We start from the raw sequence: 25,027 nt of genomic DNA on the forward strand, positions 1-25,027 counted from the left end.
GTCTCATATCACTCCAACTGCACACACCCCACACCATTACAGAGCCTCCCGCAGCTTGAACAGTACCCTGCTGACATGCAGGTTACATGGATTCAAGGGGTTGTCTCCATACCCGTACATGCGCATCTGCTTGATACAATTTGAAACGAGACTCATCCTGACCAGGCAACATGTTTCCACTCATCAACAGTCCAGTGTAGGTGTTGACGGGCCCCGGCAAGGCATAAAGCTTTGTGTCGTGCAGTCATCAAGGTACATGAGTGGGCCTTCAGCTCCGGAAGCCCATATCGATGTTTCATTGAATGGTTCACATGCTGACACTTGTGATGTCCCAGCATTGAAATTTGCAGCAATTTGTGGAAGGGTTGAACTTCTGTCACGTTGAACGATTCTCTTCAGTCGTTGTTGGTCCCGTTCTTGCAGGATCTTTTTCTAGCCACAGCGATGTCAAAAGTTTGATGTTTTACCGAATCGTGATATTCACAGTACACTCATGAAATGGTCGTATGGGAAAATCCCCATGTCGTCGTTACGTTGGAGATACTGTATCTCGTCGCTTGTACATCAAATAAAAGACACGTTCAGATTCACTTAAATCTTGATGATCTACAATTGTAGCAGCAGTAACTGATCTAACAATTGCACCAGACACATGTTGTCTTATATGGGCTTGCCAACTGCAACGCCATATCCTGCCTGTTTACATATCTCTGTATTGGAATATGCATGCCTGTACCAGTTTCTTTGGCGCTTCAGAGTATATGTTCAGTTCTTCAAGGATAATAGAGAGAAGCTCAAATTGGAAAAAATATTTTGAGAATAGAGATAGGAGTTAACACTTACAGTGAAGTCGTCTGAAAAAAAAAATATTTTATGTTTCATAATACTTTTTTCATACGCTAATGAGAAATGAAACCTTGAAGATCGGTGGTGTTTCCCAAAACACTTGCAAACAAATTGGGTGCCATAGGAGGGGGAGAATTTGTTGCAGTTGACAAAAATATTGTTTCTATCGAGGTCGAAATTGAGTCTGACTGTGAAGGTACCTGGCCATGAGTTAAAGGTAAAGGTGAATTCTAGTTGATTATCGGATGGTTTTATTTGACACCCAAACCACTGTGACAGCTGTAAAATCATTCAAAGAAAGTCTACACACAGTAATGCAGAAGTACTCCAATCATGCAATATTAGTTTGAGGCGACTTGAAACTACTAAGTGCAGACTGGACACTCCAGATAGGAATATCAACAATGTAGGAAAAGACATATTGATACTTACCGTAAACCAAGTGTAGACTGGGATGTCTATGGATTCATTGCAAGTGGTACATGCAGGTAGTCTTGTGAAGTACTACTCAACGCAATTTTCTGAAAACTGTCTTAAGCAGCTAGTTTGATATTGTAGTATCCTGCCTGTTTGCCTAATATAGGGTTCCTTGGAAACTGTTTTCTCGGATCGCTAGACAACAATTCAAGCAAATCAGATTAATGGAGTTTATTACAGTAAGTTAAATTGACAATATTTAACTTTGTGTATTTACAAAGGTATGTCGCAAGCAAATGGCGACGTGCAAATAATCAATGTTCTTTGGTATATACAATTTCAATGCAAGCGAAACAGTTCAGTTCAGAAGTCACTGCTGTAGTATTTGGATGACGGCTCATCTTCTAGTGCAGCCACGACTATTCTCTTCATATAGATGCTGCTCCTGTCTTGGTGTCATCCTAGAGAGTGTACTATTGGCTGACGTCGTCCCACTCCCCTCTCTGCTCTTCTGTTCTTCATCGTTGTGCCAGCACTTGTCGTTACGCTGGAACAGGTAGCCCACATGCAGTGGAAATATTTTAGGCCATGCAACTTCAAACAGTCCTGACATTATTGACAATGTTCCGTATAGAGATGAGTGTTAATGATGTCCTCGTAGTGATGGTGGTTAATAAATCCATCAAGAAGGCTAGGAGAGTATTTTTGCTAGAAAGAGCTAATAAACAGTTGTTAGCATCTCAGTTAGAAAATGAATGGATATTATTTAGTTCCAATTTTATGGGCATAGAGAAATTATAGGCAAAGTTTAAATGGATTGTACACTACACCCTGGAGAAGTATATGTTGAGGAAGTGGATTATCGATACAAAGAGCCACAGTGGTTTAATAACAAAATTCAGAAATTGCTGAGGAAGCAAAGACTGTTGCACGCTCGATGCAGATGATGACTGGCAAAAGTTAGTAGAAATTTGTGTGTGTGTGTGTGTGTGTGTGTGTGTGTGTGTGTGTGTGTGTGTGTGTAATAAAAAAATAATAAATGTGCAAAGCATACAACTACCACTATCATACCTTAGCAAAAGATCATGCCAAGAACCTGAGTTAGTTACATGGAGGAGTTGTTAAGGAGAAACTTCCTCATTTCCTTCATTTTTTTTACTTTGCTGTCTGTCACACATTTTGTATCACTGGGTAAGTGATCAAAAATTTTCGTTGAAGCATTGTGCATCCCTTTTTGTGCTAAATACAACCTTAAAGCGGAGTAAGAAAGTCATTTTTCCTCCTGGAATTGTAATTATGTACATCATTGTTCCCTTTGAACTGTCGTGGATTATTTACAACAAACTTCATGAGGGAATAGATGTACTTTGAAGCAGTAGATGGAATGCCCAACTCCTTAAGAGATGTCTACAAGATAATAGTGTGTGAGCACGTTTTAGGGCAATGAAGACTTTCTTAAAGGTGAGTCACCCCAGAACATTATTCCATATGACATCACTGAATGAAAATGTACAAAATACAGGGTGAGTCAGGAGGAAAGGTACATGCTTTGAGGCGTGATAGTATTAGTGATTCTGAACAAAAAACTTCATATGGACATATGCCCTATTCCGAATGGTTTCTGAGGTAGAACACATTTAATATAACTTTTGTACGTTTTTCTTGAATAACTCGAAAACTGCACCATCCGGTGAAAACATGTCGCAGTACCAAATTGTTGTTGTGGTCTTCAGTCCTGAGACTGGTTTGATGCAGCTCTCCATGCTACCCTATCCTGTGCAAGCTTCATCATCTCCCAGTACCTTCTGAATCTGCTTAGTGTATTCATCTCTTGGTCTCCCTCTACGATTTTTGCCCTCCACGCTGCCCTACAATGCTAAATTTGTGATCCCATGATGCCTCAGAACATGTCCTACTAACCAGTCCCTTCTTTTTATCAAGTTGTGCCACAAACTCCTCTTCTCTCCAATTCTATTCAATACCTCCTCATTAGTTATGTGATCTACCCATCTAATCTTCTGCATTCTTCTGTAGCACCACATTTCGAAAGCTTCTATTCTCTTCTTGTCCAAACTATTTATCATCCATGTTTCACTTCCATACATGGCTACACTCCATACAAATACTTTCAGAAACGACTTCCTGACACTTAAATCTATACTCGATGTTAACAAATTTCTCTTCTTCAGAAACGCTTTCCTTGCCATTACCAGTCTACATTTTATATCCTATCTACTTCGACCATCATCAGTTACTTTGCTCCCCAAATAGCAAAACTCCTTTACTACTTTGTCTCATTTCCTAATCTAATTCCCTCAGCATCACCCAACTTAATTCGACTACATTCCATTATCCTCGTTTTGCTTTTGTTGATGTTCATCTTATATCCTCCTTTCAAGACACTGTCCATTCTGTACAACTGCTCTTCCAAGTCCTTTGGTGTCTCTGATAGAATTACAATGTCATCGGCGAACCCCAAAGTTTTTATTTCTTCTCCATGGATTTTAATACCTACTCCAAATTTTTCTTTTGTTTCCTTTACTGCTTGCTCAATATACACATTGAATGACATTGGGGAGAGGCTACAACCCTGTCTCACTCCCTTCCCAACCACTGCCCCTCCACTCTTATAACTGCCATCTGGTTTCTGTACAAATTGTAAATGGCCTTTCGCTCCCTGTATTTTACCCCTGCCACCTTAAATTAAACTATATTAAATTTCCTACAAAAAGTCGTCCTGTTCGTTTTTGCTCTAGAACTAATGGTTTTGTGAAGAGAGCACGAGAATTTTGAAATACTTACTTGACGCACATGCGCTGTAGCTTACGTAGTTTTGTAGGCCAATTTGAGGTAGTTTCCCACCTTGATAGACCGCAAGTGTGCTATTCATCTCAAATTGCTACCTCCATATGCTATGTATGGGTTCTGCCTTGTCATATACCTTTATAGAGGAAAATGGTGTGCCTCAGAACATTTGTATGAATTTCTGATAGCGCAGTTCATTTCTTCCACCGTCTTGTCTTGGGCGTGATGCTCTTCCATTCATTGAAACTATGAAATTCCTGGGGCTCATGCTTGATAGGTAACTTTCTTGGTCCTCCCACATGTCTTTTCTGGCAGCCCACTGTATGCAGTCCCTCAATGCCCAAGTGTTCTCAGTGGTACTTGCTGGGGTGCATATCGAACAACGCTCTTCCATTTGTACTAGTCACTTGTCTGTTCAAAATTAGACTATGCATGTTTTGTTTATATATCTGCAAGTCCGTCCCTTTTACACCGTCTCAATACTATCCACCATCATGGCATCCATTTGGCCACTGGCACCTTTTACACCAGTCTGGTTGAGGGTCTGTTTGCTGAAGCTGCTGAACTACCACTGTCTTAATGCCACGACTTTCTCCTCAGCAGATATGCATGCCGTTTGTTTGCTGTGCCTGGCCACCTGCCCTATGCCTCGTTCTTCAATGACTCCTTTGATCACCAGTATGAGATGCATCCCTCTTCTGTTACTTCCTGTAGTTCGCTTTCGGCTCTTGCTCCGGCAGCTTAAATTCGTGCTTCCTGCAACTTTCCTGGTGGGTGTGAACCCTTCACTATCTTGGCTTCCTGTGGCGGCCCATTTTCACCTTCCTGCGGCAGCCAATTTTCACCTTGGCTTTCTAAGGACACTACTCCAGCCTCGCTCTGTCACCTTCGGTTTCACAACCTTTGCATGGAATTTTGTGATAGTACCTTTGTGTACTCTAAGGGCTCTCAGACTGACCTTGGTGTCGGTTGTGCCTTCGTCATTGGCACTGATTTTTTTGGTATTGGCTTCCAGAACATTGCTCAGTATTTACAGCAGATATCTTCACCCGGTATCAGGCCATGCAGTACATATGGCGACATAGGTTTTTCAATTGTTTCATCAACTCAGACTCTCTTGGCCTCCTTCAAAGCCTCTGTGTGCTGCACACAGTCCATCCCTTAGTGCAACGGGTCCAGGAAAGCTGTCACTTGCTCACTCTTGAGGGAGCCACAGTGATTTTTATGTGGGTTCTCGGTCACATTGGTTGACAGGAAAAGAGGCTGCTGACACTGCTGCCAGGGCTGCAGTCCTTGTACCCCAGCCCGCTACTTCTTACATACCCTCCAATGATCTCTGTGTTGCTGTCTCTAAGCAGGTGGTGTCACTTCGGCATGACCACTGGTCTTCCCTTTACGGGAACAAGTTCCAGGTTTTTAAGCCTCTCCCAGTTGCTTGGAAGACCTCCTCTTGCTCGGCCCTCTCACTGCGAGGAGATCATTTTAACTAGGTTGTGTATTGGACACGTGCCTCTTTAGCCATCGCCATTTGTTTAAGTGGTGCTTCCCCACCACTTTTTGCACATTGTGCCCAACTTTTAACTGTCTGTCACTTCCTGACAGAATGCCCTTCTTTTTAACCGCTTACGTTTCCATTTGTGCTTGGCATCTGAGCTGTCAGCCATTTTAGCAAACGACATGCGGACTGTCAACAATGTTTTACTTTTTGTCCATTGTAATAATATGGTGAAAGCCATTTAATTTTTAGTTCTGGACCTTCGTTTCTCTATGGGGTATTTTATAGACCTTTCTCCATGTCCATGTTTTTAGCTGTCTTCTCTTCCATCAAATGGGATTGACATGAAGTTGTTTTTAACTCCTCTCATTGTCTTCATGTTCTGCAGTTTTGATATGGGCGCATGTGGCCCTAGTTGTTTTTGTGGCCTTAAACAAAAACAAACAAACAAACAATGATTCACACAGTCAGATGCCTTAGATAGAAAAATTCTGGTCTTATGTAAAATCGTCAAGCAGGTGGAAGGCTTCTAAGCAGTCACTCATTGATCAATAAGTGTGTTAGTAGAAAATAGCTGAAGGAAACTGAAGTTTTAAATCTAGCGTCTAAGAAATCATTCATGCAGGAGGATCACACACAAACATACTGTCATACAGATAAGAGGACATAGTAATAGGCATCCCCATGGCAAAGATGCAGCTGAAAGAGATGAAAACAAGTCACCAGGTCAGGATGGAATCCCAGTTTGGTTTTACAGAGTATACTCTTCTGAATGGCCCTTTACTTAGCTTGCATTTGTCGCAAATCTATCGTCCAGCACAAAGTCCCAAGCTACTGATAAAAAAACTCAAGTGACTCCTGAATATAAGAAGGGTAAAAGAATAGACCTGCATAATTACAAACCATTATCCTTAACATCAGTTTGCTGCAGAATTCTTGAATATATTGTCAGTTCGAATGTAACAAAATTCCCTTGAGACGGAAGAGTGTCTGTCCACAATCAGCATGGATTTAGAAAGCATCGCTAATGCAAAACTCAGCTTGCCCTTTTCTCATATGTTCTCCTAAGAACCATGGATGATGGTTAACAGGCAGATTTCATATTCCATGATTTCCGTAAAGTGTTTAACATAGTGCCTCACTGCAGACACTTAACGAAGGGATGAGCATGAGGAATAGGTTACCAGATTTGTAAGTGGCTCAGAAACTTATTAAGTAATAGATCCCTGTATGTTTTTGTCAATAACAAGTGTTCATCAGAGGCAAAGTTATCGTCTGGAGTGCACCAGGGAAGTATGATGGGACCGCTCCTGTTCTCTATATACATAAATGATCTGATGCGGACAGTTGAACCCAAGAATTTGTACATTTGATGGCTGTTTTTAAGGAAAAGGGATACTCTGAGAAGCAGATCCGCCAGCTATGTTGTTTCGGCCATCTCTGGAGTTGCACGAAGAAGAGCATAGATCTGTGGCCTTTATTCCTTATGCTGGGGGCCTATCGTTTAAGACTGGAAGGATCTTAAGGAGTTTCAGTAATAAGAGTGTGTTTCATCCACCTTCCAAGATTAGGGCATTACTCGGTTCTGTGAAAGATGATTTGAAACTTTGGAAGCCTGGTATATATAAAATTCTGTGTCATTGTGGGAAGGCTTACATTGGCCTTTCAATTTGCACATTCTAGGACAAGTGGATGGAGCATCACCATCACAAGAGGCTACAACAGCCAGAAAAATCAGTTGTAGCAGAAAATTGCTTATATGGAGGCTCTGATGAAATTTGATGAGACTGTGATAGTTGCCAACACTTCCAGTTTTCTGAACAGTGTTTATAAAGAGCCAATTGAGATTAGATTGGCAGAAAACTTGATTGATAGAGATAATAGCTGTCCTCTTATAGAGATAATAGCTGTCCTCTTAGCAGGGTGTGGGACCTGTACTATGGTCTCTCTCTCTCTCTCTCTCTCTCTCTCTCTCTCTCTCTCTCTCTCACACACACACACACACACACACACACACACACACACACACACACCAAAATCGTTTCATAGGTTGGCAACACTCACAACGTGAATGAAAACAAATGAAGTGGCATAAATGCTGTAGCAGTGATGAATGAAAAACAGTTAAGAAAGTCAATTATAAATAGTGCAGCGCAGGAGATAACGCAAAATGCTAAAAACTGCAGATGTGAAATGAAGCCTGTTGACATCAACCACAGATAGCAAGAGGGGAAGTTGCAGAATACGTAAAGAAACACCGTAAGTAGCTTACAGACTAACTTCATACAGAAAACGCTGTTTTTAACCTAAAAGAACCAAAAAATAAATGTACAAACGTGTGTATCCAATTTACAGAATGCCACAGAAGATGCTTTGTAAATAAAAGCGAAACGCATCTGGTGTAATTCTTTTTAATTACAGATAACCTATAATAACAGATGTTAACAGCTGCTGTGGAAGATGACCACAGAAACAAACGTATAATACGGTTTATAATGTATATGTTTTACAGATTTTTTTTATATCAGGTAATGCAGCACACTTTCTAAACAAGTTAGAAGTATTTTGAATCTTTTTAAACCTGCTTAGGGATATTAAAAAATTACAAAGAAATTGATGCAATTTTTTTTCCCCCAAAATGCTTCCTCAAATTGAGGTTCCATTTAATCCAATGTTATACATTTGAAGGAGACCAAATTTTTACCAGATATGCATGACATGATTGCTGAAGTACCAGACCTATTTAATTCCACCTATTATGTATATTACAAGGATAAAAAACTATCACATCTTACATTTTAATTTTTATAATTTTTTTCCTAATAAATATGTTATTTTTTCTATAATTTTGTTGATTTTGCAATAAAGCTTAGGTGTACTACATAAGTATGGACTATTGCAAGTTACAGAAAAAATTAGAGTAATACTTTATAAAGTTTAGGAAATATTTGTACCTGAATTCTGAAAAATACAACTTGTGGGAAATTGCGAATGAAGGTATGAGTCCAATTAAACTATGCCTCAGAACATTACTGAAGCATAGTCTTCATCCTGCAGCATTTCTTCATCTTCAAGCTCCCTCTTGGCTTTCCTTTTAGCACTTCTTGCGTCTTTGGTAACTTGAAGAGCAAATCTTTCAGCTTCATGCACCTGTTGTCTGTCACACGCAAGCAATTGATCTTCAATATTAGAGCCACATTTTGTGTCTAAATTTATCAGGACTTCCAACCTTCCTATCACTCCATCATTGAAACATATCACTGCATCTAGTACACCAACTTTTAAAGTATTTAGTCCTTCAAAAACATTCTTGGGTAATCTTTCCCATATGCAATGCTTGAAACTTGTATTTTTATTCTGATTATCCCCATGAAGACATTTATTAAGCAAAACTGGGTCACTCAGGTCTCTAAAAATTGGTTTTATTTCATTCATAACAGGCTCAGGAAGAGAATGATGGTATATTTGACCACTTTCTTTTGCTTTTGGGTAACCATACCAAGAATCTGCTAATTAGGGTAAAGTCCATGAAGAAGGTGGTCATCTGTGGACAACTTATGAAAGTAGGTGGCCCGTACAGCTTTTCTCATTGCTGTAACATCATTCGGAGTTGCAATTCGTCTAGTGGCTAGTCCATAATAACTCAGAAGGAGGTCTATTTCAGTTTCTGTCAATCTGCCTCGACCAGACCAATTTTCCGTCAGATAGCAACTTTTTTTTCATTTCTCTTTGTAGCTTCCTCAATCTAGCACCCAACCTTTTTTGCATATGTCCACAACACTCCAGTTTTGTTACCAAGGTATCACCATAAACATTGAACTCATTAATTTTGTCGTAAGCTTCAGACTTCAAAGTTCCCATTGCCTAGGTACTTCGTGTATCTAATGTTATAAACGGGCACCAACCTCTGAAATATTTTTAGAGCTCCATCACAATCCATACCTCCGCTGTAACCATCATAATTCTTAGAACACTGATGTTCAATATGTCCTTCAGTGTTACCATGGCAGGTGAGGCAGTAGTTAGATAAGCACTCAACATCAACTACTTTTCCATTCTCCAGAGAAGTAGAACTTAAAACACCATTCAAGGAACGATGTCCTCGATGTTGCCATGTCCCATCAAGTGCGACAACAATGTCTCAGGTTCCAATAATATTTACAGTTTCTGCTACTGCACATTTCATAGATGCTTTAGATACAACCGTCAAGGCACCTAAAAGTATTTTTATGTACTTGTTGAACCTACTGGGACGAGGAGGGTCCATAAAACCACGAAACATTTGAGCAGCCTTTATTCCTTTTCCTATTGCATGCAGGGCATGCACCAACTTCAAACTCAAATCATATGAATTATGCACAATGGTTGAAGTCATTTTTGAGGTAGATTTATTGCAGGATCTACACAGAACAACTAATTTTATGCTAAACCCTTCCTTCTATTTTGTTGTTCAGTTATTTACAGACAGCCTACACCATCAACACCATCACGTTGTTTACATTTCGCCACTTCATTCATCAAAGAAGTAAGATGCCCACATCAACAACAACAAATCCACTACAAACAGTGTCATTGTTAACACAAAAATTTGAATCACCAGGAGGCGTGCATTGTGGGAGTTTCGTGCCTTAAGAACTGATACATAGGTTACTTTCAACAGTGTGGCTTGCTTTGTTTGTGAGCTAGTTACCATGGAATTTCCTTTTATTGAATTTCTTGATCCGTGGCATAGTGCGTATTTTTTGCCCACTTCCACAAATATATGTAGCACTTGGGCAACATACATTCAGTAACATGTGAACAAACTGCTTCAGCGAAACAAAAGTAAATACTAGCAAAGATAATCATTTAGAGACACTATAAACCTTCGCTGTTACCAACATATACAATGCATCATACGTATAATGGCTGGAAACAGAAAGTTCACAGTTCTTCTGGAAATAATACTGGTTTCTGTAACAGAAATAAAGGGGCCATGGCGGCATATATGACTGTAACTTTAAAATTTGGCATATATAGGTTATTTTTCATTTGAAACCCTATAATGTATATATCAATGTAATCAGAAAAGACTATATAATTTTATAGTCATAAAATTTTTTCGATTTTTCCACCATTTATAAGTACGCTGTATTCTTTAGGAGGCACAAGGCAAAACAAGAGGGGAGGTAAAAAATATCCCAGCTTGCTTCGTCATGCAGTCTCAGTAAGAAAACTGTTTTTATAAATACCAATTACATGTTTTGCACCGAGCGAAGTAGTGCAGTGGTTGGCAGAGTGGACTCACATTCGGGAAGACGAAGATTCAAACCCATGTCTGGCATCCTGATGTAGGTTTCCTTGATTTCCCTAAATCACTTCAGGCAAATGCCAGGATGGTTCCTCTGAAATGGGCACGGCCAACTTCCTTCCCCATCCCTCCCTAATCTGATGGGACTGATGATCTCTCTGTTTGGTCCCCTCCTCCTAATCAACCAACCAACCAACGTATTTCACCCTTGTGATGCATTAGCAGATTATATAAAAATGGAACAGAAAAACTTCATAAATTGTCACAACAGGACTTAAGTATAAAAATCATCTGTATAAGGCATTCACTCATTAAGTCTTATTGGAACAGAAAAGAAAATGTGCCAGGACCGGATCAGCATTGTCTACGCAATGTAGAACACACGTACAACATGTACAATGTAAGACAGGCAGAGTGAGTTCCAGTGAAGTAGTTCGGCTAAGCACTTAGCTTGGCTTGAGCACTGTGGAAAAAGCTACTAAAGTTGGAATGGAACTAGTATTACAGTAGATTTTTCCTGTCCAATCAAAGATATTTAACATATAAAAGCAGCCATATCACATTATCATTGAGCTGGAATTATTTTGCACCCTTGTATGTGGGTGTAATAAACCAACGATCTGTCAGCTCAAATGACTGTTACCAAATTGTGACTAATGCACCCTTCCCTTCAGCACTAGCTACTCTGAAGTGCACAGGTGGAAGCTGTTCTCCAACACATCTAGATTCCCTCAATCCCGATAGCCTAAAGTCAGCACTCCCTTTCCTAAAAAGTCCCTTGTGTTTGTCTTTAATCCCAATTTTGCTTCCATGGAGAGTCACGTCTCTCCTTCACCTGATTTCTAAAACTTACCTACACCTTCCTAGCTCTCTGAGGAGGGTTGCCACAAGTTCTGGAGATCAGGGAATTTCAAACATATCAGGGAAAAATCTCATTTTTGTTCCAGTAGCATGAAATTGTTTGTTCACTGAGATGTCGTGCTTCGTCGTTGGCTGGACGCAGCCAAGTACATATGCTGCTTACCTACTCCCTCATTCTTACTGCTTCTTCTCCCCATCCCACCCCTCAGCTGCCACCACTACTTGCTGCTACCCAAGCAGCTGCTGATGTGATGCAGCGGGGTGTGAGGAGGGGTTTGTTTGGATCTGATTCTCAGAACTTGTTGACACAGTGGCTAGAGACAACAGTCATTTGTGCACAAGTTGTGTCTGAGTGATTGTGTGAGCACTCTCGTTTTCTGACAAAGGCTATGGCCAAAAATTTAGTTGTGAGAGTGTGATTGTCTTTTCTATGTGTCTATCTGTGGCACAGCGATTGTCTTTACAGTGAGTTTCTACCTGTCCTCATTAGTATTGATTCTCAGAATATTTGCACAAGTTATCTCCTGCGTGGGTGATCACCATGGTCTCATTTCATCAACATGGTGTCTGTGACACGTGAATAGCTGACCACATGAGTGGACTTTCATGATGGGCCAAAACTACAGTCCATTTCTGTGGATATCTCTAATGGATAGGGCCTGCTGATCTGAAGCCCATAGTTTCCCACTAATGTGTGGGCCCCACCTGCCGGATCTAGTCCCACTGATCCGCCTGCAGGCTGGGTCTGCCTGTGTGTGGCATAATGCATTGGATATTTGTGGTTTATCCAAGGACACAGGACTGTGGTGCTCCTTGGCCGGCCAGAACCCATGTGCAATGGATTTCAGGAATTGCAACTGTCTCACCACAAGTACATTGTTCAGTGCGGCCTTTTGTAGACATTTTATTTATTCTAACACATTTTGGCACTTAGAAAGTAGTTTATATATTGGAAAGTATGGACAATAAGAAGAAAAAAATTGTGGCAGCTTGTACGCTACGTACGCATGTATTTCTTGAACGAAAAATCAAAAGTTACCTGTTGAATAATAGACATAACACAGTGAGTAATAACTGACAATAACGAACATAGTAGAACCAACATTTTATTGGCAGTCACCTTTAGTGAGGGTTTACACAACTCTTCCCCACCTTATACATTCTGTCAAGAGACCTACTTTTTTCTGTGGTTATTTCTGAAGGCAATGAAGGTATTTTAAATCTGTCTTAAGACTCCAACAAAATGTGTATTTTAGTCATCAAATGTGTTTTGCTGTATTGAAATAAAATAACATCAGTGGTCTTAATGAAACGTACATGCCATTTGGCTTGCTTTCTCCATCTAAAAACAGTTCATTACAAAAGATGTTGATGTTAGTACTTCAGTATTTTTAAATGTGTGAGCAAAAATCTTAAGTCCTTACATTTTTTGTCTACTTATGTCTTCACTTACCCTTGAGATCTCAAAATTTGTCAGGGGAAAATGCTAAAACTCGCCTGGAAATCGGGGAAATATCAGAGAATTTCACTTGGGGAAACTTGTGGCTACCCTGCTGAGACTCCACTATGATGACGATGACAATGGTAATGACTAGCCCCATCATCATTATGAGCATGACCATCAAGCTGCCCTCTTTGGACTAGTAACAGAAGACTGTGGCAAGGGAAGAAAACTGTATTTCTACTGTTTGATTTTCACTTCATGATATGTCACACACACATCTCAACCTTAATACGTATATTAACATTTATCAGTCTCACAGTTTAGACTAGTACTATGTTACAAGGTAAATATTCCTCTTGCACTTGTGTATCACATTAAGTTTTCAGACCATAACAATCCAAAAAAATCTTCTAGAAAATTTAGAAAATAAAAACTCTTATAAAATTGTTGTTACAACAAGATCCTACATTAAAGAAAATTCGTGTCATGAGAACTAGTATTGGGAAAGGGAAATTTAATATTTAAGGGGTGGCAAATGTAAAATGTCAGTATTGCTTTTTGTTGGTAGGTTTAATGTGGACAGAGGTGTCAAGGTGGGTTCTGCAGAAGTGAACACCAACATTGTGGAAGTTTGCAAGCAATTTGGAAAAGGCCCAGGTAAATTTGCATTCTGGAATGGAATCGAGGTCGTGCAGGAAATTTAGAAATATTATTCTTGTATTGTTACCAAATTTGGCCGTTCTTTTAAATGATTTGTCATAAATACTTGTCTCTCTTATTTTTAAATTATATTTTGTGTACTACTTTCATGCATCTGTTAATTATTACAGATACTCATATCTGATTGTTTATAGTTACCAAAGCCTTTCTATATAAGTTAAAAATAATCTCTGCTGTACTAATCTACTTCTATTCATCTAAAAATGACTGCTTGAAATGATCACACTAACAAAAGACAGTGTCATGTAAGTTAACAGCAGGTGAAGACATGTGAGAATTTCATGAATGATGTGACTACTTGGAGATAAGCACCAGGTTTCAGCATTTATTCTGAACCAGTACGCTTAATGAAATGAAATGCAGTGTGTCATGTGGTTGATCAGACGTAAGCTGTCATAAATTCTGGATATGAGGGCTAAGTGAAAATTTCTCAGTCTGGCATCAAGATAACATTAATATTAACGAAATATTGTATTTGTTACACTATTTAATTAAAATTTTCTGTACACATATTAGAGGACATTAATAGAGGGTGTACCCACCCTTCACCCCAATGTTTGAATTTAACTCTTCTGGGGACATTTTCAGTGGAGTGTCGGACTGTCTGCAAAGGAATGGCAGCCCATTTCTTCTCAAGAACCAAAACAAAAGAAGGTAGTGACGTTGGATGCTAGGGTCTGCAGTGAGGGCAACATTCCAAATCATTCCAAGGGTGCTCTTCTGGTTTCAAGTTGGGACTCTTGATCAGGCCAGGCCATTGTCCACAACCTATTGCTCCACAGATGCTGCTTAATGACATTGTATTTTCATGTTATTTTGATTAATTGTCATCTCCAAACTGTTCCTGTACAATACGCAGTGCTGTAAAATGTGTCCGTACCCTGCACGTTTAGCACATTAAGGGGACCACATCCTAACCATGAAAAATGACACTATAGTGTACCACCACCACCACCACCACCTCCATACTTAACTGTTGGCACTACACTTAATGGGAGAGAACATCCTCCAGGCATTCACCAAACCCGAAACCTTCCACCAGATTGTCACAGGTATAGTGTGAACATCACTCCAAGTCACTCATTTCCATTCATCCACTGTCCAGTGGCGCTGCTCTTTACTCAGCCTGAAGCTTCATTTAGCACTGACTACAGAAATGTGTGGCTCACAAGGAGCTGTTCAATGTTTTATCCCTTTCTTTTCAACTCCCTGCATATTGTCATTGTGCTAGGTGGATTGCTGGTAGCACTTTGGAGCTCGAGAGCAGCTGCTTCCACTAATTTCAGATGTCTTTTTAGAGCCACACTCTGAAGTGCTCAACTGTCCCTGTCTGTCAGTACATTGCGTCTACCTGGTCTCGGTTTAGCTGTTGTTCCTTCTTCATGTTTCCACTTCACTATCGCATCCACAGCAATCAATGTGGGCAGCTTCAGAAGGGTTGAAATGTCACTAATGGCTTTGTTGCTTGGATAACATCCATGACATTCAAAGAGACTAAGCTGTCCTTTCCAATTCATTCCGTCATTACTGCTTCTCTAATGTCAACACAGTACACCCCCCCCCCCCCCCCCCCGACCCCTCCTTCATATTGGTGGACCACCACTCGTGGCATCTAGTGATCAATTCTGCATTACATTGAGGTGTTTTGATAATTTTGATTAAATAGTTTGTTGAGAAATGGGGCAATATAATGTAAATAAAGTTTCAGAGTAGCTGTGCGGTATGTGTTTAGCTCAAATTGATAAATTGGACCAATGTGTTATCATTTATATTTGAATGGATTTTTACAAATGAAAAGTCATCCACATTTTTTGAAGGATTATAAGTAGTCTGCTCATTTTTATTTTATTTCATTTTTTAACTTTATTTTCAATGGCTGAGAACTGAGCAACTAAATGTAAATGTGACTATAATTCTTGTGATGGTAACCCTGATGGACATCCCCCAAACTGTTAGTACAGATGAAAAGCTAGTAATTAATTCCTGGGCCTACGACTATGAGTGAGACTCCTGTTAAGGAAGTTGGATCATAAACAATAAGTAAAAGCCTCCCTCATGGTATGTCATATGGTTGCCAACTATTATGGATTGTCCAAAATTGTTATGGATTTACTACCTTAGTTACAGAGTTAAAGGAAGTTAGTAAAATTATTTATTTTATAAAAAAATGAAAAGTTACATTTCATTAATCATGTGGTGCTAAAATGTTTTATAGATGTTAATGATTTCCTTCCTGAGTACACAGTAAACCTGTCTACGAATAATTTCATCACCATGGCTTACTAAAGGCATCGAGTTCAAAACATGTTCTGCAAGACTGTTCACAACATTGTTCGCAACTAGTACTGGACTACCAATGTTTGCAACATGTCAACATCGTGGCAACACGAAACCAGTGTGCCTCAGCAGTGTCGGTACAGATGAAAGGGACTTGACTAAATGCCACTATACAGTGCTAGTGTTTTGTTTTGCTTAGTAGTGTTGCATGTTGTTTTTGTGTGTGAGGGAGCAAGAAGCAAAATTAATAAACTTGTCACACACTACGAGGCAGGGGAGTGCTTCTGGAATGTTTGAAGTCACAGTTTTAAAAGGATTATACAGAAGCAGGACTCCATACAAAAAAAAATTCTACATTGCTTCGCACCAGCAGGAGTGACATAGATAAAAATCTCTCACATTCAATACTGCCGCAGCAGCAGCAGCGACGACGACAACAACAGGATTCATTATCGGACTAGGGAAAACTTTGCTGTCAGCAAATTACATGAACTGCCACCACACACTTAAGATACCCATTGTGAGGCCTAAATGAATTTGTGGATTAGGCAAGTAACCAAACATCCAGAGGACCAAGTCCATTCCATGTAAACTCAGCCACACCATTATGGAGCCACCACCAGTTTGCACAGTGCATTGTTGACAACTTGTGTCCATGGCTTCATGGGGTCTGTGCCACAGTCGAACCCACCATCAGCTCTTACCAACTTAAATCGGGACTCATCTGACCAGGCCATGTTTTCCATTCATATAGTGTCTAACTGATATTGTCATGAACCCAGGAGAGTTGCTGCAGGCAACGTCGTGCTATTAGCAAAGGCACTCACATCAGTCGTCTATTGTCATAGCCCATTAACACCAAAAGTCACCGTCCTGTCCTAATTGGTATGTCTGTCTTCTGTATTTGTGAAAGACTCTACTGCATTGACAGATAAAATTCATTTATGTGGTGTATCTTTACAGGTGTGTCAAAGTCTCAAATAATTTTTGGCTAATAGAATCCAATGTGCTGTACTGACAGTAGGTATTCAACAGAAATGAAAGTAACATTCAGTGTCCACTCTGTCAGAGAGAGAGAATGTAATAGTATCTGTTTTATAAACTTCTGGAAGACTTAGATTTTTCTGAAGGCTGTATGGGAGGTTCAGTTCTTCTATAGGGGAACCTTCATACAAGTGTTAATCCTATAATTTTTAGAGTGGTGCTTAATAATTAGGTTCCTTGTTAAGTGGGCTGAAAAGCAAAATTTTATTGAATTCAGAGATGCTTTACCAGGATCATAAAAGGTTACTGCAGACCATTAATAAGAGTAATACACAAATAAGGACCTATTTTTGTGTTCAGTTTTTCTCTGTCACAATTTTAATTATTTTGAGAGCAACATTTATGTAGTTAATGTGTTACTAAATTGTCATTCTTAAAATATTTTGTGGATTTGTTCTGATGCGTGGTTCGTTTTCTACTTTCTGAAGCAGAGCAGCGCAATGGCTATGCAACCAGTGCTATATCCATCTTTTACTGCCCCTGTGAGTGAGACTGGTATTGCAATTGTTGCCACTAGTGCTACTTCTGGAGAAATAACAGAAATTATTGAAGCTCCCGATTCACCTTCAGTAAGTATAAATGTTCCATATCAGTCCTGGTTCACAAAACTTTCATCATAAAATAATGTTACTGTTTGTTTTATTTATTGACAAATTTATTTAATTGTATGAATATAATAGAGGGAAACATTCCACGTGGGAAAAATATATCTAAAAACAAAGATGATGAGACTTACCAAACAAAAGCGCTGGCAGGTCGATAGACACACAAACAAACACAATCATACACACAAAATTCAAGCTTTCGCAACAAACGGTTGCTTCGTCAGGGAAGAGGGAAGGATAGGGAAAGACAAAAGGATGTGGGTTCTAAGGGAGAGGGTAAGGAGTCATTCCAACCCCGGGATCGGAAAGACTTACCTTAAGGGGAAAAAAGGACAGGTATACACTCGCGCGCACACACACACACACACACACACACACACACACACACACACACACACACATCCATCCGCATATACACAGACACAAGCAGACATTTGTAAAGGCAAAGAGTTTGGGCAGAGATGTCAGTCGAGGCGGAAGTACAGAGGCAAAGATGTTGTTGAAAGACAGGTGAGGTATGAGCGGCAGCAAATTGAAATTAGAAATTAGCGGAGATTGAGGCCTGGCGGATAGCGAGAAGAGAGGATATGCTGAAGGGCAAGTTCCCATCTCCCGAGTTCTGACAGGTTGGTGTTAGTGGGAAGTATCCATATAACCCGGATGGTGTAACACTGTGCCAAGATGTGCTGGCCGTGCACCAAGGCATGTTTAGCCACAGGGTGATCCTCATTACCAACAAACACTGTCTGCCTGTGTCCATTCATGCGAATGGACAGTTTGTTGCTGGTCATTCCCACATAGAAGGCTTCACAGTGTAGGCAGGTCAGTTGGTAAATCACGTGTGTGCTTTCACACGTGGCTCTGCCTTTGATCGTGTACACCTTCCGGGTTACAGGACTGGAGTAGGTGGTGGTGGGAGGGTGCATGGGACAGGTTTTACACCGGGGGCGGTTACAAGGTTAGGAGCCAGAGGGTAGGGAAGGTGGTTTTGGGATTTCATAGGGATGAACTAAGAGGTTACGAAGGTTAGGTGGACGGCGGAAAGACACTCTTGGTGGAGTGGGGAGGATTTCATGAAGGATGGATCTCATTTCAGGGCAGGAGTTGAGGAAGTCGTATCCCTGCTGGAGAGCCACATTCAGAGTCTGATCCAGTCCCGGAAAGTATCCTGTCACAAGTGGGGCACTTTTGGGGTTCTTCTGTGGGAGGTTCCAGGTTTGAGGAGATGAGGAAGTGGCTCTGGTTATTTGCTTCTGTACCAGGTCGGGCGGGTAGTTACGGGATGCGAAAGCTGTTTTCAGGTTGTAACTACCCTCCCGACGTGGTACAGAAGCAAATAACCAGAGCCGCTTCCTCATCTCCTCAAACCCAGAACCTCCCACAGAAGAACCCCAAAAGTGCCCCACTTGTGACAGGATACTTTTCGGGACTGGATCAGACTCTGAATGTGGCTCTCCAGCAGGGATACGACTTCCTCAAATCCTGCCCTGAAATGGGATCCATCCTTCATGAAATCCTCCCCACTCCACCAAGAGTGTCTTTCCGCCGTCCACCTAACCTTCGTAACCTCTTAGTTCATTCCTATGAAATCCCGAAACCACATTCCCTACCCTCTGGCTCCTACCCTTGTAACCGCCCCCGGTGTAAAACCTGTCCCATGCACCCTCCCACCACCACCTACTCCAGTCCTGTAACCCGGAAGGTGTACACGATCAAAGGCAGAGCCATGTGTGGAAGCACCCATGTGATTTACCAACTGACCTGCCTACACTGTGAAGCCTTCTATGTGGGAATGACCAGCAACAAACTGCCATTCACATGAATGGACACAGGCAGACAGTGTTTGTTGGTAATGAGGATCACCCTGCTGCAAAACATGCCTTGGTGCACGGCCCCAGCACATCTTGGCACAGTGTTACACCATCCGGGTTATCTGGATACTTCCCACTAACACCAACCTGTCAGAACTCCGGAGATGGGAACTTGCCCTTCAGCATATCCTCTCTTCTCGCTATCCGCCAGGCCTCAATCTCCGCTAATTTCTAATTTCAATTTGCTGCCGGACTGACATCTCTGCCCAAACTCTTTGCCTTTACAAATGTCCGCTTGTGTCTGTGTATATGCGGATGGATATGTGTGTGTGTGTGCGAGTGTATACCTGTCCTTTTTTCCCCCTAAGGTAAGTCTTTCCGCTCCCGGGACTGGAATGACTCCTTACCCTCTCCCTTAGAACCCACATCCTTTCGTCTTTCCCTCTCCTTCCCTCTTTCCTGACGAAGCAACCGTTTGTTGCGAAAGCTTGAATTTTGTGTGTATGTTTGTGTTTGTTTGTGTGTCTATCGACCTGCCAACCCTTTTGTTTGGTAAGTCTCATCATCTTTGTTTTTAAATTTATTTAATTGGATAGATAAAAAAAAAAACCTACTCACCAAGTGGCGGCAGAATATACACGTAAAAGATTGTTGTAATTGGGAAGCTTATGGAGCCAGTGGCTCCTTCTTCTATGCAGAAGCATTGAAGGGGAAGGAAGAAGGGTGAAAGAAAAGGACAGGAGAGGCCTAGGAAAAGGGTAGATTTCGGGAAAGTCACCCAGAACCACAGGTTACCTGTACAGAAAGTCTCCCGCGGTTCACGGTGACTTTTCCCGAAATGTGTCCTTTTTCTTAGACCTCTCCAGTTCTTTTCCTTCACCTTCCTTCCTTTCCATTCAACCCTTCTGCCTGAAGAGGGAGCCACTGGCTCTGAAAGCTTGCCAATTACAACAGTTTTTCATGTGTGTGTTATGCTTCCGCTTGTGAGTAGATGTTTTATCTATCCAATTAAATAATGTTTGTTTCATTTGTCATACAACTGACCAAATTTAATGGTATTGTCATACATTCATCATTTTATTTTGATGATTTGTTTATTGCTGTCAGACAGTCATGGTGACTACAGTTATTTTACTTTGTCTAATTTCTATTAATGAATACAATTAATGAATGTGCTTACTTAATAGAGTAGTAATTGTTTGGTCTCACCACAGCAAGCAGTTTTAAGGGTGTTTAAATGTTCAGTTAGATAAACAGTAAGAATGGTTGGTTATGGTCATTTCATCTCATTTTGAATCATGTTGCAGGTGGCTAAGTTCTGATACCTCTTATAAAAACTTTTTAATTAATGTGAATGTTTGAAGTTCAATTTGTCCAGCACTTTTCACAATTCAAAGGTATATGAAAAATTGTCTTTATTACTAATTGTTTGCGTAAAAGCTCACATTTTGTATCTGGCATTTGTAGCAAAGTTTTTGTCACATGTTTCTTAATTTTACTTTGTTATCTTCTACACTGAAACATCTGAAAAGCCATGTGTAGTAAGTGTTTCCAGAGATCACCTGAACTGGAAGTGTTTTGTGAAGATGGTAATGCATGAGGGCTACTCCATATAAATGTAATTTATGGAACAGAGTTAGGAAGACCACTAAACAGGACAATATTTGTGTCCTTAAGATGTTAGAAAAAGCAAAACTTGAATTATATGAATTATGAAGGATGCAAACCAGAATGACTTTGGATGAAAGTGTTGAATGTGTTTGTCAGTCAACCAGCAGACTTCCCTTGTTACAAAAAGAGAAGAAGAGCCTTGTGCAGAGGGACTAAAGAAAACAACTTAGGTTAAATGAGGTGAAAAATAAAATAGGAAATGAAATAGTCTGCCTTGTGTAATGTTGTAGATACGTAGGCAAACAGCTGTAGGAGACATTAGATTTAGGATATTGATCAGAAATTTCATAAAACCGTGTGTTGGTGTTGACAAGATAATAAGAAATCTATAATGGTATAAGGATTTCAGCAAAGAGGGCTATTTTTTGATAGTCTGTGGAGCTAATAAAAGTATTAAGTTCATCTTGCAAGATATATGAGAAACTATTGAGCATAGTAATGTAGGTTTGAGGTACCATGAAAGGTACCATAGGTTTGAGGTAAGCTGTAAGGTGCATGAATATAAATGAGCAAACTCCTTTGGATAGCAGTGATGTATCTATCCCAGCACTTACTGTTAAGAGACGGGGTATGCAATTATCATCTCCATTTGACTAGAGAATTTGGATACATTAGCTTGACTATTTACAGGAAGTGTCTTTCAGGAGTCAGCTTTTTTCAGGTTTAATTCTGAATTAATGCAGTGACTTACTAAAAAATAAAACTTTGTAGTGGAATACCTTTGCACTACATTAAGATAGAGGAAAATAATATTATTAGGAGTATTAAGAAAAAAGTTGTCCAGTTCCTAAAATGAATCTTTCACTCTGCATCAGGGTAAATATTTCTGATTATCAATAGTGCAGTCCTTCGGACAAAAGGATTATTAAAATTGGTAATAATAACGTAAATTTTTAAGGAAAACTTCAGGGGAAGTGATTATGAAGTGCTATTATCCACTTAAGCTTTACCATCAGTTATTGATTTTGATACCCAAGTGGCTGATGGAACATGCATTTTACACTTTATTAAAAGAACATTCTTTCTAAAACTTTAAATAATACTCTGCTTCCCAAAAACAGGATTTTAGTATTTTCAGCTCCCCCCTATGGTAAATCTTACAGTGAAATCTGTGTTAAAACTTATGCTTAAGACATATGTTCCAACAGTGCAGCTTGTCAATGACCAGTTTTAGCTCAGATTCACAGAATATTGTGAATATATTTCTAGAGTTACTAAATTTGTGTCACTTGAGTATTCATGTGTGCTTAAATGCTGCCCACAAGCTACAGAGACTGATCAAAATTAGGTCTGAAGTGCACACATCTCCTTCAGTGTGTCCCACTGATTTCTGAATGTCAAAGTAAGCATGTTGTTAAAAGAAGTTCCAGTAATAATGCAAAGTAGGGATAGGAAAAAATCATTTCATTTTATAACCTGATTCGATGAAACTTGTTGCAAAAGTTGGCGTTACTTTTGCTGAAGTCGGTGTTACTTTGTGCCAAATTCAGTGTTACTTATGAATGAAATTATTCCACTTCGGGCAATTGAAACATTATTTATTGAGATTGGAATTTTGACATGTGGTCACATTCAAGCGTTGTGTGATTTTGTAACCCACTCAGTAATATAAAGCTGTAACATGCTGTGGAAGAGTAGTTGCGTGTGATGATGTGAATTTATGTACTGTTCCATAGATCACACACATTAGAAAGATTGTGAAATAATGATAGTAACACTTAAGTTTAAATATACCACACAAGTGGCAAAGATGTAAATGTGCTACATGGGATTTAAATTTAAATGTTTATATCATTATTTCATCAGATTTCTAGTGTTTATGGTATATGGAAGAGCAGATAAATTCAGACCACCAAGTGCAACTTCTCTTACACAGCATGTCGCAACTCGGTATTGTTGAGGGGGTTACAACAGCCTACAATGCTCGAAAATGACCATGTGTCAAAATTGCAGTCACATTAAATAATGTTTTAACAGCCTAAAGTGGAATGATTTCGTTAAAAAAATTCACAAAGGCTTTGGATCCAGCCATAGTCATCAAACTTTTCGGAGTTATCTGCCAGATTCAGGGCCATTTGCCAGATTTGGTTTTTTGTGCTATATCAGTGTTATCTTAGTTGTCACATTAAAGTTAGTTACATGATATCAGAGTTACATGGAAAATGAACTGTTGGTGTAAGTTCATACACAGACCTCTGCCTTCAACAGCTTAGAGGTAGTTTTAACATTCAATAACTACCAGTTACAAATGTTAGTAAACTGCCATCCTCAGAATTATAACAATTTTAAGTGGCAAAATTACAAATTTCACGATATCTCATAAAAATCACCAGTTTTGTTATCAAGTAATGGAAAATCCAGAATTTTGCATTATGTCTTTTAAAACTGCTAATTTACGTTATTTTTCATGTTACAATTTTCTAAAATTTTCATAAGTGCTCAATAGTATTGGAATCAGGTGACGTAGTCAAGCGCGCGCGCAGACACACTTATATCTCTTGAAAACTCCGCAAGTTACTCCACCTCAATTCAGGAATGATGCTGTCAAGTATTTTCTTGTTGAATGTAAGCAAATAAATGGATGCACAGAATCGGGCAGTAGTTTTTTGCATTCACTGATAAGAGTTGTTGGAGTATTTATTGGGGACTCATTTCATCTGCTGTAAATTGGCACTTTGGCTGCAACCCTACACATACTTGACATGCATTCATTATGTACAAGTGTGTACCTTGATTCATGATTGCACATAACCTTTTTACATACTTCAATTATCTAATTGTAAGTATTAATGTACCCATACTAATCTTTGTATCCTGTGACATGAGGTGAACAGAGAAACACATGTGGAGTGGTGGCTTTTGTGTCCTACACACATCAAAAATGTTTTGCATCACCTCAGTTCCAAGAGTTCCGGAACGTGTATAGAAAATTGGAATAAAGATGAACATAAACATCATTTCCACCCTTTTTATTTCTCATGAAAACCACACATTGCATGTTGTACTACGATACGAGACCTTCAGAGGTGGTGGTCCAGATTGCTGTACACACCAGTATCTCTGATACCCAGTAGCACATCCTCTTGCATTGATGCATGCCTGTATTCGTCCTGGTGTAGTATCCACAAGTTCCTCAAGGCACTGCTGGTCCAGATTGTTCCATTCCTCAACAGCGATTCAGCGTAGATCTGTCAGAGTGGTTGGTGGATCATGTTGCACATAAACAGCCCTTTTCAATCTATTCCAGGCATGTTCGATAGGGTTCATGTCTGGAAAACGTACTGGCCACTCTAGTCGAGTGACGTTGTTAACCTGAAGAAAGTAATTTAAAAGATGTGCACGATGGGGGAGCGAATTGTCGTCCATGAAGACGAATGCTTCGTCAATATGGTTGCACTATCAGTCGGACGATGGCATTCACATGTCATACAGTCGTTACAGCACTTTCCCTGACCAACAGCAGCACACGTCGGCCTCGCATAATGCCACCCCGAAACAGCAGGGAACTGCCACCTTGCTGCACTCGTTGGACAGTGTGTCTAAGGCATTGAGCCTGACTGTGTTGCCTCCAAACACGTGTTCGACAATTGTCTGGTCGAAGGCATATCCGACACTCATTGGTGATGAGTACATGATGCCAATCCTGAGTGGTCCATTTGGCATGTTGTTGAACCCATCTGTACCGTGCTGCATGGTGTCGTGGTTGCAAAGATGGACTTTGCCATGGATGTCTGGAGTGAA

The 25,027-nt window shown here is 40.0% G+C and overlaps 1 protein-coding gene across 2 annotated transcripts in view; it reads left to right on the forward strand.

Annotated features, from left to right (window-relative positions):
- The window catches only part of LOC126094884 (zinc finger protein 37-like), a 168,522-nt gene that overhangs the window by 102,322 nt on the left and 41,173 nt on the right, over positions 1-25,027 (forward strand). Inside the window, exon 9 of one of the 2 annotated variants that reach the window (XM_049909524.1) lies at positions 17,628-17,768. In XM_049909524.1, coding sequence (XP_049765481.1) covers positions 17,628-17,768 — 141 coding nt within the window. The remainder of the gene's footprint in view (positions 1-17,627; positions 17,769-25,027) is intronic. The other variant, XM_049909533.1, reaches the window with a different exon arrangement.

The sequence above is a fragment of the Schistocerca cancellata genome, chromosome 1, assembly GCF_023864275.1.
Source record: "Schistocerca cancellata isolate TAMUIC-IGC-003103 chromosome 1, iqSchCanc2.1, whole genome shotgun sequence".
NCBI lineage: Eukaryota > Metazoa > Arthropoda > Insecta > Orthoptera > Acrididae > Schistocerca > Schistocerca cancellata.